General features: G+C 40.9%; 1 protein-coding gene and 1 long non-coding RNA gene across 5 annotated transcripts in view; one reads left to right on the forward strand and one right to left on the reverse strand.

Annotated features, from left to right (window-relative positions):
- PAPSS1 (3'-phosphoadenosine 5'-phosphosulfate synthase 1) overlaps window positions 1-13,046 on the forward strand; it is a 58,590-nt gene that overhangs the window by 6,951 nt on the left and 38,593 nt on the right. Inside the window, exon 1 of one of the 3 annotated variants that reach the window (XM_027677067.1) lies at window positions 9,001-9,281. The exons of the other annotated variants lie outside the window; for them this stretch is intronic. Coding sequence (XP_027532868.1) covers window positions 9,222-9,281 — 60 coding nt within the window. The 5' untranslated portion in view covers window positions 9,001-9,221. Of the gene's footprint in view, window positions 1-9,000; window positions 9,282-13,046 lie in introns of those variants that run through there. 3 annotated transcript variants of the gene reach the window in all.
- On the reverse strand, window positions 3,922-8,769 carry LOC113964610. 2 transcript variants are annotated; one of them, XR_003533236.1, is made up of 4 exons: window positions 7,308-8,769; window positions 5,761-5,875; window positions 4,096-4,223; window positions 3,922-3,991 (listed from the first exon to the last, which is right to left on the reverse strand). It is a non-coding gene; the product is annotated as an uncharacterized LOC113964610 (long non-coding RNA). The 2 variants fall into 2 exon arrangements; XR_003533235.1 differs by having other exon boundaries at window positions 4,096-5,875.

Raw genomic sequence — 13,046 nt, forward strand, 5'->3', positions numbered from 1 at the left:
TGGGTGCGCTCCAAGTCACATGGACCTAAAGGCACACAACCGTTTGAAAATCGCGCCTTTTGTATTCTTTCGGTTACATAAGCTGTTACATATTCAGTGACCACCAGTTTTTTACTTTAAAGGTAATTTCTCAGACTCAGGAGGGGGTGTTACCTTCCCTCTTGATTGATTTGTGATGTACCCCTCTGTACAGTACAGGGGGTCTCTCCATACACAATGGATGGCCACGTGGCAGAGGATACATTTTTATTTTTACACTTTTCCCTATTCTCGGCCTCAAAGGTTCCCTGGCGTCAGGCCCAGACAGGACCCTCCACCTTACAGCTTTCGCGATATGCCTAAAAAAACCCTTGGAACTAAATGAAAAAGAAAACCCCATCCCCCTTCTGTTTTTCCACTAAATTCATTTGCTTATAATAAAACCAGGTTATTTATTTCTCATATATCTGTTCAATATTACAGGTCTTCTTCCTGCAGTTCTTCTACCTGGTTTGGGTGAAAATGCCCTTGTAGCTTAGTTCTTATTATTTTTTAAGTTTTAAGCCCCTCTTCCATAATGATAAGATTAGAACTGTTTAAGGCAGCAAGATATTACAACAGAGAAAGATTCATGATAAGGACACATGCTTACAGTGGTCATGAATTGATGATTCATTGAGACATTTTACAGGCTGACATTTCAGAAAAACTTTCCTGCCAGGAATATATCTTCTCTCCTAGTTTCTTTGCCTCCTTTTCTCTCTCCATTCTTTGCATGATAATGAAAGGACCTCTTTTTATTCTTCTCCTGACTCAATATATCCTGTTCTGACGGCCACCAAGGCATTGTTTTTAGGGTTATGATTTTCAGAATTTTTTCCCTCAGTTCAAAATTTAAGCTTTGTGAGAAGACAGGTATGAGCCTGGAATCATTTTCTGCTGTCGCTGAATGAAATGTCAGATTCTGGATGCAATCCCATCTGGTCTGCTTGTTGAAGAATTTGTCCAAGATATTGCAGTCTTTTTCAGACAGTAAGAATAATTCCAGACCTTTTTTCAGGGGTGATCCTTGTGATCTTGTTTAGCTCTATGGTTAGTGAACTTGAGTAACTCAAAAGATTGCTCCAATGAGTTTTTTAAGCTGAAAAGGTCTGAAAGGTCTCTGTTTCCAAGACCTTTATAAAACTATTCCTCCAATTTTTTACATTGTTTATAGTCACAAGAGAAAATTTTTAAGGAGTCAGAGAGGAGTCAAGGTGACCAGATAAATGTGTCTGACCAAAACTGACTGCACCCACAGGAAAGAACAGTTAAACTTCCAGCACTTTTTGCTGCTTTTCTTCTATTTCAATTTTGCTAGTGTGTTTGTCAGCATGGCAAAGAGCATTGTTCTCAGACATCAAAGGGAATAAAAGAAAATAAATTATTACTCAAGCATTTAGAGACTGATCCTGTTAGCTACTGGGCTGAAAGCCTCTTAAAAAGGGCTAAAACCTTCAGCTCCTTTTGATTTGATTAAGTGCACTAATCATCTGTTCAACTTGAGTCAGTGAGAGATCGTGGTACAAGCACTTCACAGGCTGTTCTCTGTATCACTCTGACCAAAGCCATGGTAAAGTCACGCTGAGACAAGCATCTGTCCGAGGCACTGGACTGAGAAATTGCTCCTTGGGAACCAGGTTAGCTGTCAGTTAACAACCAACTGTTGCTGCTGCCACCTTTAACCAGAAGGGGGGGCACAGGAAGTGACCAGCTCTAGGGGTGAGGTATCACCAAGAAAACATGCAACATCTCTGCTTGTAACGCTGGTTGGCTATGCACCCCACTGGAGATTGAAGCAGTTATTCTGGGAAAAGATGAATTCTAAATTCCTTGGAGATGTCTAGAAGAAAGTATTTCAGTTAAAGCTGCTTCAGAGTGGCACATCTGGTAAATAATTCAGTACTTTTAGCCTTTAGGAAAATGTCTGTAGCTTGATTACATATTTTAGATCAGAGAAGGGTTTTTCCTGTTCTTGAGTTGCTGGATTTAAGCACATTTTGAACTGAACCAGAAATGTGTTGAGTCTCTGTTAACTTTGGCCCTTAGGTGTTCTCCACCAAAATATATTTTATAATTCTGTACTAGTTAAGTGCCACCATGGTAGAATAACTTTATTTAATGTATCCATATAGTAATATTTAGAGTATATAAAAAGTCTTTGGTTTCAAAGGCTTTTCCTCAAATTAAGCAGCTACAGTAAAAAGAATGATTATTCATATGTTATAGGATGAGAAACTGAAACACAGAATGACAAGCCGAAAATCTTTAGTCATGTAATAATCTTGCAGACCTATTAAAAGCACTCATTTTTCAAGGATGGTTAGCATCTACATGGATTTAGTAGTTCTGGGTAGTCCTCCAAAACTTATGTCAACAGGTCTGATACTGAACAACAAATACTGGAGGTACAAAGTATAAATTATTTTTTCCTCCCAGGGTTCATTTCATGATCCTTGTCCTGTTTTCTAATGAGCAGACCATACTTTTCTGGAAACCTTTAATTTACTTTTTCAGCAGTTATTCTTACAAAGCTATCTTTCAAAGCTTAGTGATTCTGTGGCAACTCACTAATCTATCTTTTAGTATCCATGTGTACAACACTTTTAACACTTTTCATACAGAATGTTTTTCCCATCTTTTAAAGTTGTGGGCAACATCCTTTTTAAAAATTATCTCGGAACTTGCTAATTCCATTTAGAAAAAAATGGAACTTTAAATTATGTGGATTTGCCAAAACTGCTAACTAAACCAACTGGTACCTAAAGCCAACTAAAGTAGCTTTTCTGAAGATTTCTTCAGAAGAAATAATTCCTGGGGTAAACATCAGTTAGATTCTCAAAATGTGCAATGGTTGCATTGGCAATCAGATAGTGGGACTACTACAGTTGTTTCCAACAAGTGGGTATGTGTGTGATACAGCTCTCTATTTAGTGTTCAAGATGAGATAGATACTTTTTCTCCTAAACATGTTATTCTTAGGAGGTGGATTTGCATGCCGAGAGCAATAAATTATTGAAAAGCACCCTAATGGCTCACTTTCCAATTGTATTACAAATAATTCTGAGAAAGGGCCTTCCTCATTAAATAAAATTTGTTTGAATTCTAATGACAAAAACAATCATTAAGATAAATTATGTATGTAGTGAGTAGCAAACAAAGTGGTAGAATACTTGTCCCTGGTGAGAAAGCAATTCCATAGTACAGAGACATTAGAAATTACTTGGCAAATCTTTATGTACAATGTATTTATTTAATTGAAAACCATCTACTCTTGGAAGGAACTTCCTTTTCAACAGTTGTGCTTTGGCAAAAACAGCCCTAGGGACATTATGTCCTAGGATTGTTGACAAGAGTGAAAGTCCTCTGTATGTTCTCATCCCTAAGAAAACAAACTGTTAGTTCATATTCACTTTCATTCTCAGCTTGTCTCTCCTACTAGGATCATAGCTAAGAAGTGCTCGTCCTTCTTTGGCTTTAGGATAAGAACTGTTGCATAGAACTTCTTTTTCTTTTGCTCACCTGACAGGAGGTGTAACTGCTGATCCTTCTAGTTTTCTTCTGTAAGCATCTTCTGATCTTCCTGCCTGATAACCTTCTTCTGTTCCATTCCTACTTTAGAGATCCCACCAGGTTTAGCTTATTTACAGGTTTGGCACGAGATTTTTTCCCCCACATTTAATGTCACATGCCGAGATGTGGAAAAAGAAAGGGAAAAAAACCAAGTATTTTTTTTCAAATGTTGAACAGAGGCTTTAATAGGAATAGAAAGGGGAAAACACCTTCAAAGTTGTACTGTCTTTAGTTCTGCTTCACTAGAGATCCCTGTGTCTAGAGTTTATGAGTTTTACTCCTGATATTTAAATAAACAGTACACATTTTCTTTCTTCTATCTGCCAAAGATGATGTTTAAATAAACAGTACACGTTTCCTTTCTTCTATCTGCCAAAGACAGGGTGAATCTATATAGTACCTAAATTTAAAATATGTGGAAAATAGACATTTGTCAAACAGATAAATATTTCTGAAGTTTTGAACACTGGAATTAGGACCAAATTTTTTAAAAGTGTTAATTACCTAAACACATAAAGAAGCACACAGCAAAGTATTCAGGTTTCTAGGTGTATGTCTAGTTTCCAATCAAATTCATTAGCACTCCTGAAAATGTCAGCAGTCACATAGGGCTACCTACAATCACTGAGGACCTGTGGAGAACATGGATAGTCAGTTATCTTCAGAAATCTAGTACTTAGCTCTCTTGTAAAGTTCACTCTTTCTTTATGTTAATGACAAAGAACAAAACAAATGCCAGGTCAGCAAACCAGCCAATTGAAAGCCTGAATTATTTCTTATTCTATGAATGACCTCTAGTGGTCATTCATCACAGCTTTTACACCAGTTGAAATGCCAGCTTGATAGAGGAGACGCGCATTTTTTGCAAAAGATGGAGCATAAGGATCCAATTTTTTCAAAACTGAGCTCTATGCAATTTACCTCTGTCACCGTTAAAATCGTGTTTTAATTCACCTTACAATGTGTGCACCCTGGGAACTCTGCAGAAGTTTTAAGCCCGAGTTCTAGCATCTGCACTGCCCCTAGCTGTTTCTCTTTCCTAGCCAATACCTTCCTCAATCTACCTCTTTGACCTTTGTCAGAGACACCCTTCCGTTGTCCAACACAGCCTTGAGTATATCCTGTGTACCTTGATGACATCTGTTCAGCTTCTCATAACATCATTGTATTACCTGAAACTGGCCACCAACCATCATCTCTCACTTCTGGCCAAAACAGACCACTTCATTCCGAACACTGAGGGCACATGGAGTGAGTTTATTTGTCTAAAGAGCAAACTCAGCAGATGTAATACTTGCAACATAATTGGGAAGAGAGCTCTAATCCTCAGTATTGTGGGACATGAAAAGAAGCCCGAGTTAAACATTCAGCAGTATGTCAGAAAACAAGTGGTATTCTCATCACTCAGGGTTTTTATCAGCATTTCTGCTGATCTTTCTTTGTGGTTTCTTTAAACAGCTGCACCACACTGTTCTGCTGGACATACGTATCAGTCCAATTATTAAAGAATTTATAAAAAGCTTTTGCTAAAGACAGAAAACAGGTTCCCAGAAATATCTCCTCTATTCCCATCTTTGACCTATGGGACTTACACAGGACTTCCTATATTTTATTCTGAATGTAGAGGAGCACATCATGTCTGCAACCCAAGCTGCATTACAGGGGAAGTATCCCCATGATAATTTTGTTAATCTCAGGTAGCTTTTGACGGTCATCATTTCCACTACACAAACCTGGTGACAGAGGAAAAATAGCACCTCCAACAGGAGACCAGTGAATAAGGAGTTTATGGTTAAAAGCCATTAGAGATTGCTTCATGGCCCTATTTCTAGTGTTGAGAGATATTTGAATGGAACTTAAACAAAATGTTTAATCTGTTTAAAAGACATTCTAAAGTTCTTGCTTACTAGAATGGTGTCAAAAGAAGAATGATTTATATGAGAAATAAAGTTTGGAAACTGCTGACAGAACAGTGATGAGCCTTTTCTATGTAGGCAGCATAATCTACAATGAAAATGCCATCTTAAAAAAAAAAAGGGAGCAAAACTGCAGACAGCCTGCATGACTACCTGAGTTACTCTGCTCTGGATATTTTGCAAGAAAAAAAAAAGAATAGATGCATCTTTACATGAGCATGACATGTCAACAGAGTTTGATCACTATGCTTACCAGAGGAACAAATCCAATATTAAATTAATTTCTCCCCTAATTTCTCATTCATTTTATTGTAAGTGACAACTGTAGGTGGATTCTAGAGAATGCTTCATTAATACTGTTTTTCTTCCTAGAAATAAGAGAATATGCATCTTAAAGGTAATATTTATAGATAAGGCATTTCTAAGTTTGTATATCAGTCATATATAAGTAGGTGGTCAGTGTTTAACCATTAAGTATTAAACAAAATTATTAGAGAATACTTCATCTCTAGTCTGTAGTCAATTCTAATTCAGACATTCCTTTTATATTATAATTGATGTCTGGAAGCTATTCAAAATAATCTTATAGAATCATAGAATCATTGAGGTTGGAAAAGACCTGTAAGTTCAATGAGTCCGAATGTTAACCCAACACTGCCATGCCATTTAGCACCACTAAACCATGTCACCAAGTGCCACATCTACACATTTTTGAACACTTCCAGGGATGGTGATTCCATCACTTCCCTGAGCAGCTTGTTACAATGTCTGAGCAGCCTTTCAGTGAAGAATTTTTTCCTAATAGCCAATGTTTTTGAATATTTTGAATCCTAAAGCTTGATTTATCTCTGTTATTTCAATTGACATCTTGGGACAGGATGTCTGGTGAAACACTGTAGTGGTGGTTCCTTCCATTCTGTGATGTACCTTATCTACATGTGTGGTTTTACTATAATATTCTACCATACTATATATGCATATATATGTATACATTATTTTAGAATGTTAGTGTAATCATAAAACATGATCTGTTTTAGGAATTGCTGTTCAGAAACAGTTTTTTATCACCTCTAAGATTATGTCATTGTCTGACCAAAAGTGTATTTGCAGACATACTTCACATTTCACTAGTATATGGTCCATTCATCAGGTTTTTTTCAACATTTTCTGGAAGGAATCATGCAGCTCCCTGCCTTCAATCTGTTTGGGCGGTATTGTGTGTACAGGCTAATTAATACAACAGCATTTTCTTCTCTTTCAATTTTTCAAACTCTAAATACCATTGCCTAAAACTTCACTTGTGCTCAAAGCCTTGTTTTTTGAACCTTCAAATCAGAATCCAACAACATTTCTTCAGCAAGTAGGTGGCAAGAAAGATCCCATGATGGGATGGGACTCCTTGCTGGCAAGCAGCTGACCAAAGCAAAACTCCTATGCAGACCATTTTAAAAAATCTGTTGGTTTGCTCCCAGCCAATGAGTGAGTATTACAAGGGAGCCAAATGGACCTGTAAGAAGTCACTGCTGCATAATTAGGTGGGCTGCCTTTATTTTGGATTTAATTTACATCTCTTGCAAACCACCGTCTTTCCTCTGTTGTCTCTCAGACTGCAGAATGAACAGTACCTATCTCATCAATATAATTATAATAAAATAACAGTAGAATTTTAAAAAGAATGTGACCACAAATAACTTGGAGAATTACTCTCAAGCCATCTAAAACAATGTTGTGCAAAGCACAGGTAACCAAGGACACCCTAGACGTAACTGAATAGTCAACAGGGGGAAGCTCTTAACTCACCTTTCCACAGCACTGTGCTGGTTCTCTTTCCATGCTTGGGAGATCATTGTGTGGGAGATTTTGCTGATTAAAATCCAGGCGTTGGCTCTGTCATTGTTTGTCATGGTCAGAACACAGCCAGGGACCATCTGTTGAACAGTTACTTGCAGGACAACATGTGGTATAATGTTCTAGTCAAGCCTAAATAAACAACTGCAATTTTTAAATTTCTTAGTTACATTGTATTCATTCCATCCGACCTTTAAATTGCCTGAGAGCGTTTCCAACTATTTTTTCTTGATTTCAGAGACATCATCTACCTTGCATAAGGATTTTAAGCTTTTAATCAGAATATCTATACATGCTTTTAAACCAACACCTTAGTTTCTTTGGAAGGATGTCTTTCTGATATAGCAGGAGTAAACATTGATCCACAAAGAGGGCCTTTTTATTTTCTGTTTAAATCATCAGAGAACAAACACGTTACAAGACAGATAGACTAATGTTTTTACAGTACATGTAATTCCTGTAATTACAGCACCATTCCACCTTTAGCACTTAAGTGCTAAAGGATTTCCTTCCTTAAGCTAACATAAATGGGCTAATATTTATACAGCAAATGCCACTCCTGTTAGCATGGCATCGTCTCCACCTTAAGATTAGCATCTGACTGCTGGAGCAGTTCAGTTCTGGAAATAAGAACCCAAGAACTTCTGGTTCTAAATTCACAATAAGAGACAATTCCTAGAGCACAGCACGGGATTAGCTTTGTTTGCTGGGAAGATCTTTGTAAGGTGGGAGATTCAATCGAAACAGTCCATGCCTTTCCAGTCACTCATGACAGCACCACCACTGATGCCAACTCTACTGCTTCTCAGTTTCATCACCTCCAAGCTAAGGTTTTTCAGCAAAGCCCCATCTTACTTCAAAGGCAGGGAAAAGAGTGCTCTGCTCTGGCTGTGTCTTTAGCTTGCCCTGCCACAGAATAACGCAACAGCCACTCCACACCTTCCCCTGGCCCACAGCTTTTCCTGAGGGGCGGAACAGCCTCTCCTCTGTGCAATACTGGAGAAGGTTGGGAGCACCACACATAAGAGAGAACACCTCCACTGTGCCGCCCAAGCTTAATATCGTAGCGGAGAGTGGCTGGGAAGCACAGGATCAATTAGATTGGAAAAGACCTCTGAGATCGCTGAGACCCAACACCACCTTGTCAACTAGACCATGGCAGCAAGTGCCATGCCCAGCCCTTCCTTAAACACCTACAGGGACGGTGACTCCAGCACCTCCCTGGGCAGCCCATTCCAACGTCTAATCACCCTTTCTGTGAAGAAATTCCTCCTAATATCCAACCTAAACCTCCCTTGATGCATCGCAAGACTATGTCTTCTTTTCATAGCTCAAGACTATGTCCTCTCGAACGAGGCGAGCTGCGTTGGTGGGCGCAGGGCCAGATCGCGAGCAGTGGCACGGACACGGGCAGGCCATGGCCAAGGGCAGTGACGTGGAGAAGGAGAGGGACACGGACAGGGACACGGACGGGGACACGGACAGGGACAGCAGTATCTACAGCGGCACCGGCGGCGGAAGTGGCGCCTCGCGCGGCCCCCGCCCCCCCGCACGCGTCACAGCGCGGCGCACGCGCATGTGGCGCTCCTGCCGCCGTCCCTCCCTCCCTCCTCTCCTCTCCTCCCCTCCCCTCCTCTCCCCTCCCTCTCCCTTTCCCTCCCTGCCTCCTTCTCTCCTTCCCTCCCTCCCTCCCTCCCTCTCTGCCGCCGGGCCGCGGCTCCTCCCTGCACCACCTTTGGCGGAGCCGCGGGTGTGCGCACACGGCACAGCTCCTCGGCGGCAGCGGCTTCATCCTCGCCGAGCATCAGTCGGGAAGGCGCGTTTTCCTCCCTTCCTCCTCCTCCTCCTCTCGCTGCCCCCGCGGCCATGGAGCTGCCCGAGAGCCAGTGCAAGAAAGTCAAACTGAGCAACAGGGTGCCGAGCTGGGTAAGCGGGCGTGCGGCGCGTCTGTGGGCAGGTGGGTGGGCGGGGGGAGAGCGGAGGGAAGGAAAGAAGGAAGGAAGGAAGGAAGCAGCGGCCGAGCTCCATGGTGATGTGGCAGTGGACGGCAGCGGCAGGCGGGACGGGGGGCTCCCTGCTCCGGGCAGGGAGGGATGCGGGGCGGAGGGCGCGGCGGTCCGAGCCCGGTAGCGCAGCGGCAGCCCGGCCGTGGAGCCCGGCGGGGGCGCCGTGGGGGCTCCTCTGGGGAAGGCCAGGAAGCCCCTCCGGAGGGGACCGGGCGTCTGGAGGCTCTTCCGCCGTGAGCCCTCGGCTTCCAGCATCTTGGAAGAAGGAGGGCTTAAGAATGCGATGTACAATGTGGCCATTCATAAACCTGGGTTGGCCAAAGACTGAGGTTCTTTGTATGGCGGGTGTGATGTGGAAAACTGTCGAGACAGCGCTTAAAAAAACCCTAACCAAAGCCTTCATTCTTGTTCATAAAGGTGGGGGAAGATCGGTTTACAGCAAAGACAAAAATGCAGCTATTTAGAAGATCCATTGCAGGCCTTTGAGAACATTTGATAGTTTCGATGATGCAAGACAAGTGGGGGAAAAAAAAGTACGAATTATTTCAACCGATGCTGAGCTGAAACAGGCGAGACATAAGATCCAGAAAACATTTGATATGAACATAAGAGTGTAAATCAGTCTTTGAAGTCTTGCTGTGAGTAGTACAGGCCACACCTTTTCTATTAAAAGGAACTCTTGCCTGAAAAACGGGGAAGTTGGTATGGTACTAAAAACTGTTTGGTAGATGTTGTGCCTGTCCAAGCCTCCTCTGCTGTGTACAAGTTCACACTTGTTTACATAAGAGAGTAATTGGTAAGTTACATTCTTTCAATTTGCACAAGGAAAAAGCAAAATCAGATGTGTAGAAGATAATGAAATAGACGATGTCTGGGTGGGGGTAACAAAGTGTATTTAAAAAGTTACTCTGTATTATTTCATTTGTCATAAGCAAAGCCAAGATGGATTTGTCCAAACCAGGGAAATACATTGACAGACATTAAGTATTTGCTGAGTTCAGCTGAGGTTAGCAACCCCCTCTATGTTACGTGGCAAGCAGAGGAAGTCTTCCACTTCTCCTTTTTTTCTTCAGAAGACCTCAACTGAAATGCTCTTTATAAAGCAAGAAGCTTCACCAGGAACAAAAATGCTGCTGATTCACACGCTCCACAGACAAATGTTCTGGCACTTCTGACTGTGTCTGTTCAGCTGAGAGCAAAGTCAAAGCAACCTATTATACCCTAATGGAATTGGCAGCCCCTAGGAGAGTAGGCAGAGCCTTGTCTTCCAAAATTTCTCTGTGTGTCCAGCGCCATTCAAAATACACCTCCCTCTGTGGAAGTGCCCTTGCCAAGCCCCCTTCTGAGCACAGCAAACTCCCCAGTTACAGAGCAGCACATAGCGTAGCTGCAAACACTGCCACTACACTAGCTTGATAGGAAGACATTTGAAACACTTTCTTTAGAGTGGCTTGAATTCCTGACACGACAGGTGTTGCATCATTTTGCAGGTAACTCCTAAAGAGAACTTGCTCCAATTCTTGTTCCTGAGAGCATATTCAGTGGAGTAATTTCTGGCTTTGTTTCTTGTCCATCTCCTCTGATGCCAGCCAGTGAGTCCACTGGTGAATAGGCTGTCTCTGCCTTTGGTCATGCTGTTAGTGCAGCAGGTAGCACATGAAAATACACTCCTCATAATATGGTCAGCACTGAGTTGCTTGTATTCACGGTACTGTAGAAGATTCTGGCTGATTTCTGCTGCTGTGATTTTTGAAACTGTCCCAGCTTTAGAGCATCTGGCGAGGGTGATATAGTCTGTGTCAGTGGCAGGAGAGTGTGCATTTGGCAGATTGGGTGGTGCTACATGCAAAGATGTTTAGATGACTTCTTATGTCAGTATCACTGTGGCAAACTGCTTTCCAGTGAGCATTGTGAGAATCAAAGTAAAAATTTTTGTTGTTAGTGGGAGAAAATGTAGTGCTGTAGGCTATGTTAGAAAATGGTTTGGGGAATTGTTAGGTTTTTAAAAGACTGAAGGATCTTATTGCTCAGATATAATTTCTGGGCTTGCCCTTCTTTTCCCAAGCACAGTTGTCCAAGTCAAAGCACAAATTTTCAAACCAGAATTTGAGACAGTAACTATTGGAAGGTATTTCTGGCAGATCTTTTGGTGAGCAGGTACTGAAACTTCATGTCAATATGCAGTTTTAGTGTCAGTGGTAGTTGAATTTTTGTGTTGGAACTATGTCTATTCTCCTTGCTTGTGTTTGTAGGTAGACAAAGAAAATGGGCAATGCTCCATCTGCTTGAGTTGCTGTTTGGCTGTTGAGCCAGTTTGGAGGGAAAAAAGAAAGCTTTGGTTGAATTATCAGAGATGAAGAATAAACATCATAAAAATGTGTTGTTATCAGGGTATCCCTGATAACAGAGGCATATGGTGAGCAAGTTAGCAAATAGCTTAAAAAAAAAATCTATGATGATTGGGAAATGAGAAGGGCACTAAAAGTAAGACTGCAATTCAGGGATGAGGCTACATGTGTGCTTTTGTGAGCTTATGGGAGTTCTTAGCTTGGAGAACCAACGAATGTCATCCTAGAGGATAGGAATTAGTCATAGCTTCTTCAGTATATACAGCTTGTATACACAGTTCCTTCCTGATACTTCCAACCTCAAAACTGTCTCAAGTTGGTGCTGTAGCTTGTGATTTCTCTGCTTGCCATGGAAAGATTTACTTCCTTCCCCAGAGGTCTTGCTTTGTGAAAAGTTAAAATTTAATGTAAAGTGACTGTAAAGGCACAATGTTTCATTGTTGCTCTGAAGTAATGAAGAATAAATTCAGTTTATGCCAGTGTATATGCCATCTGTCTGTTAACTATGAAAGAATAAATCAATAATCTCTTCTTTTGGCTGTCTTTTGATCTTGGCATTGCAACTTGGGTTTGCTTTTCTTCATCTGGATGCCTATCTGAGTTCTTACATCAAAGGTATTAGGCACTAATAGTCTGGTTTGGCTTTGGCAAAGAAAAATTATAGATGCAACTTGGCAAAATATCAAGAAAGATAATAAAAAATTAGGTCATCTATCTCAGCAAATCTGTGCATAGAGAAATTGACAGAGTATTTCCATTTGACCCCCATCATCTTTCTTTCTTTTGTTCCTGTGGTTTTTGGATGTATGTGTTTATTTCCCTGGATAACTACCTGCAAAGCTAAAATTTTACCTTTATGCCAGAAAAAATAAACTGCAGAGTCATCCTTCCTTGCTTTCTTATCATTGCAGCTCTCCAGTGCACATCTATGAAAGGCTTGTTTCTTTAATGCTCCTTTTTTACTTCAGGACAAAGATATTAACCTCTTTCAGCAATTCAGATTTCATGTGAAACAAACTGTAATGAATCACAGTGGAGTAAAGCATTATTTGTGTTTAACATGTTGAGTAGGAGGGAAAATATTAACATGCAGTATTTTTCTAAGTAATGCAGATGCACTAAATTTGTATCTCAGGGTGGAAGACATGTCAGAGAGGAAATATCCAATGGTTGTAAAAAAGCAGAAAATCTTTGTGATTAATGCCCTTTTTTCAGTAGCTCTTTTACAAAAATGTAGTGTGTCCTTTCAGTAGTGACTATTATAGTGAATATAATTAGGCTAAGAATTTTAAAATAGCTTTTTCAAAGGGTACTTGTGCATTACACTGAGTTTTTCT

The sequence above is a fragment of the Neopelma chrysocephalum genome, unplaced genomic scaffold (genome assembly GCF_003984885.1).
Source record: "Neopelma chrysocephalum unplaced genomic scaffold, ASM398488v2 Primary Assembly neopelma1_42b, whole genome shotgun sequence".
NCBI classification, from domain to species: domain Eukaryota; kingdom Metazoa; phylum Chordata; class Aves; order Passeriformes; family Pipridae; genus Neopelma; species Neopelma chrysocephalum.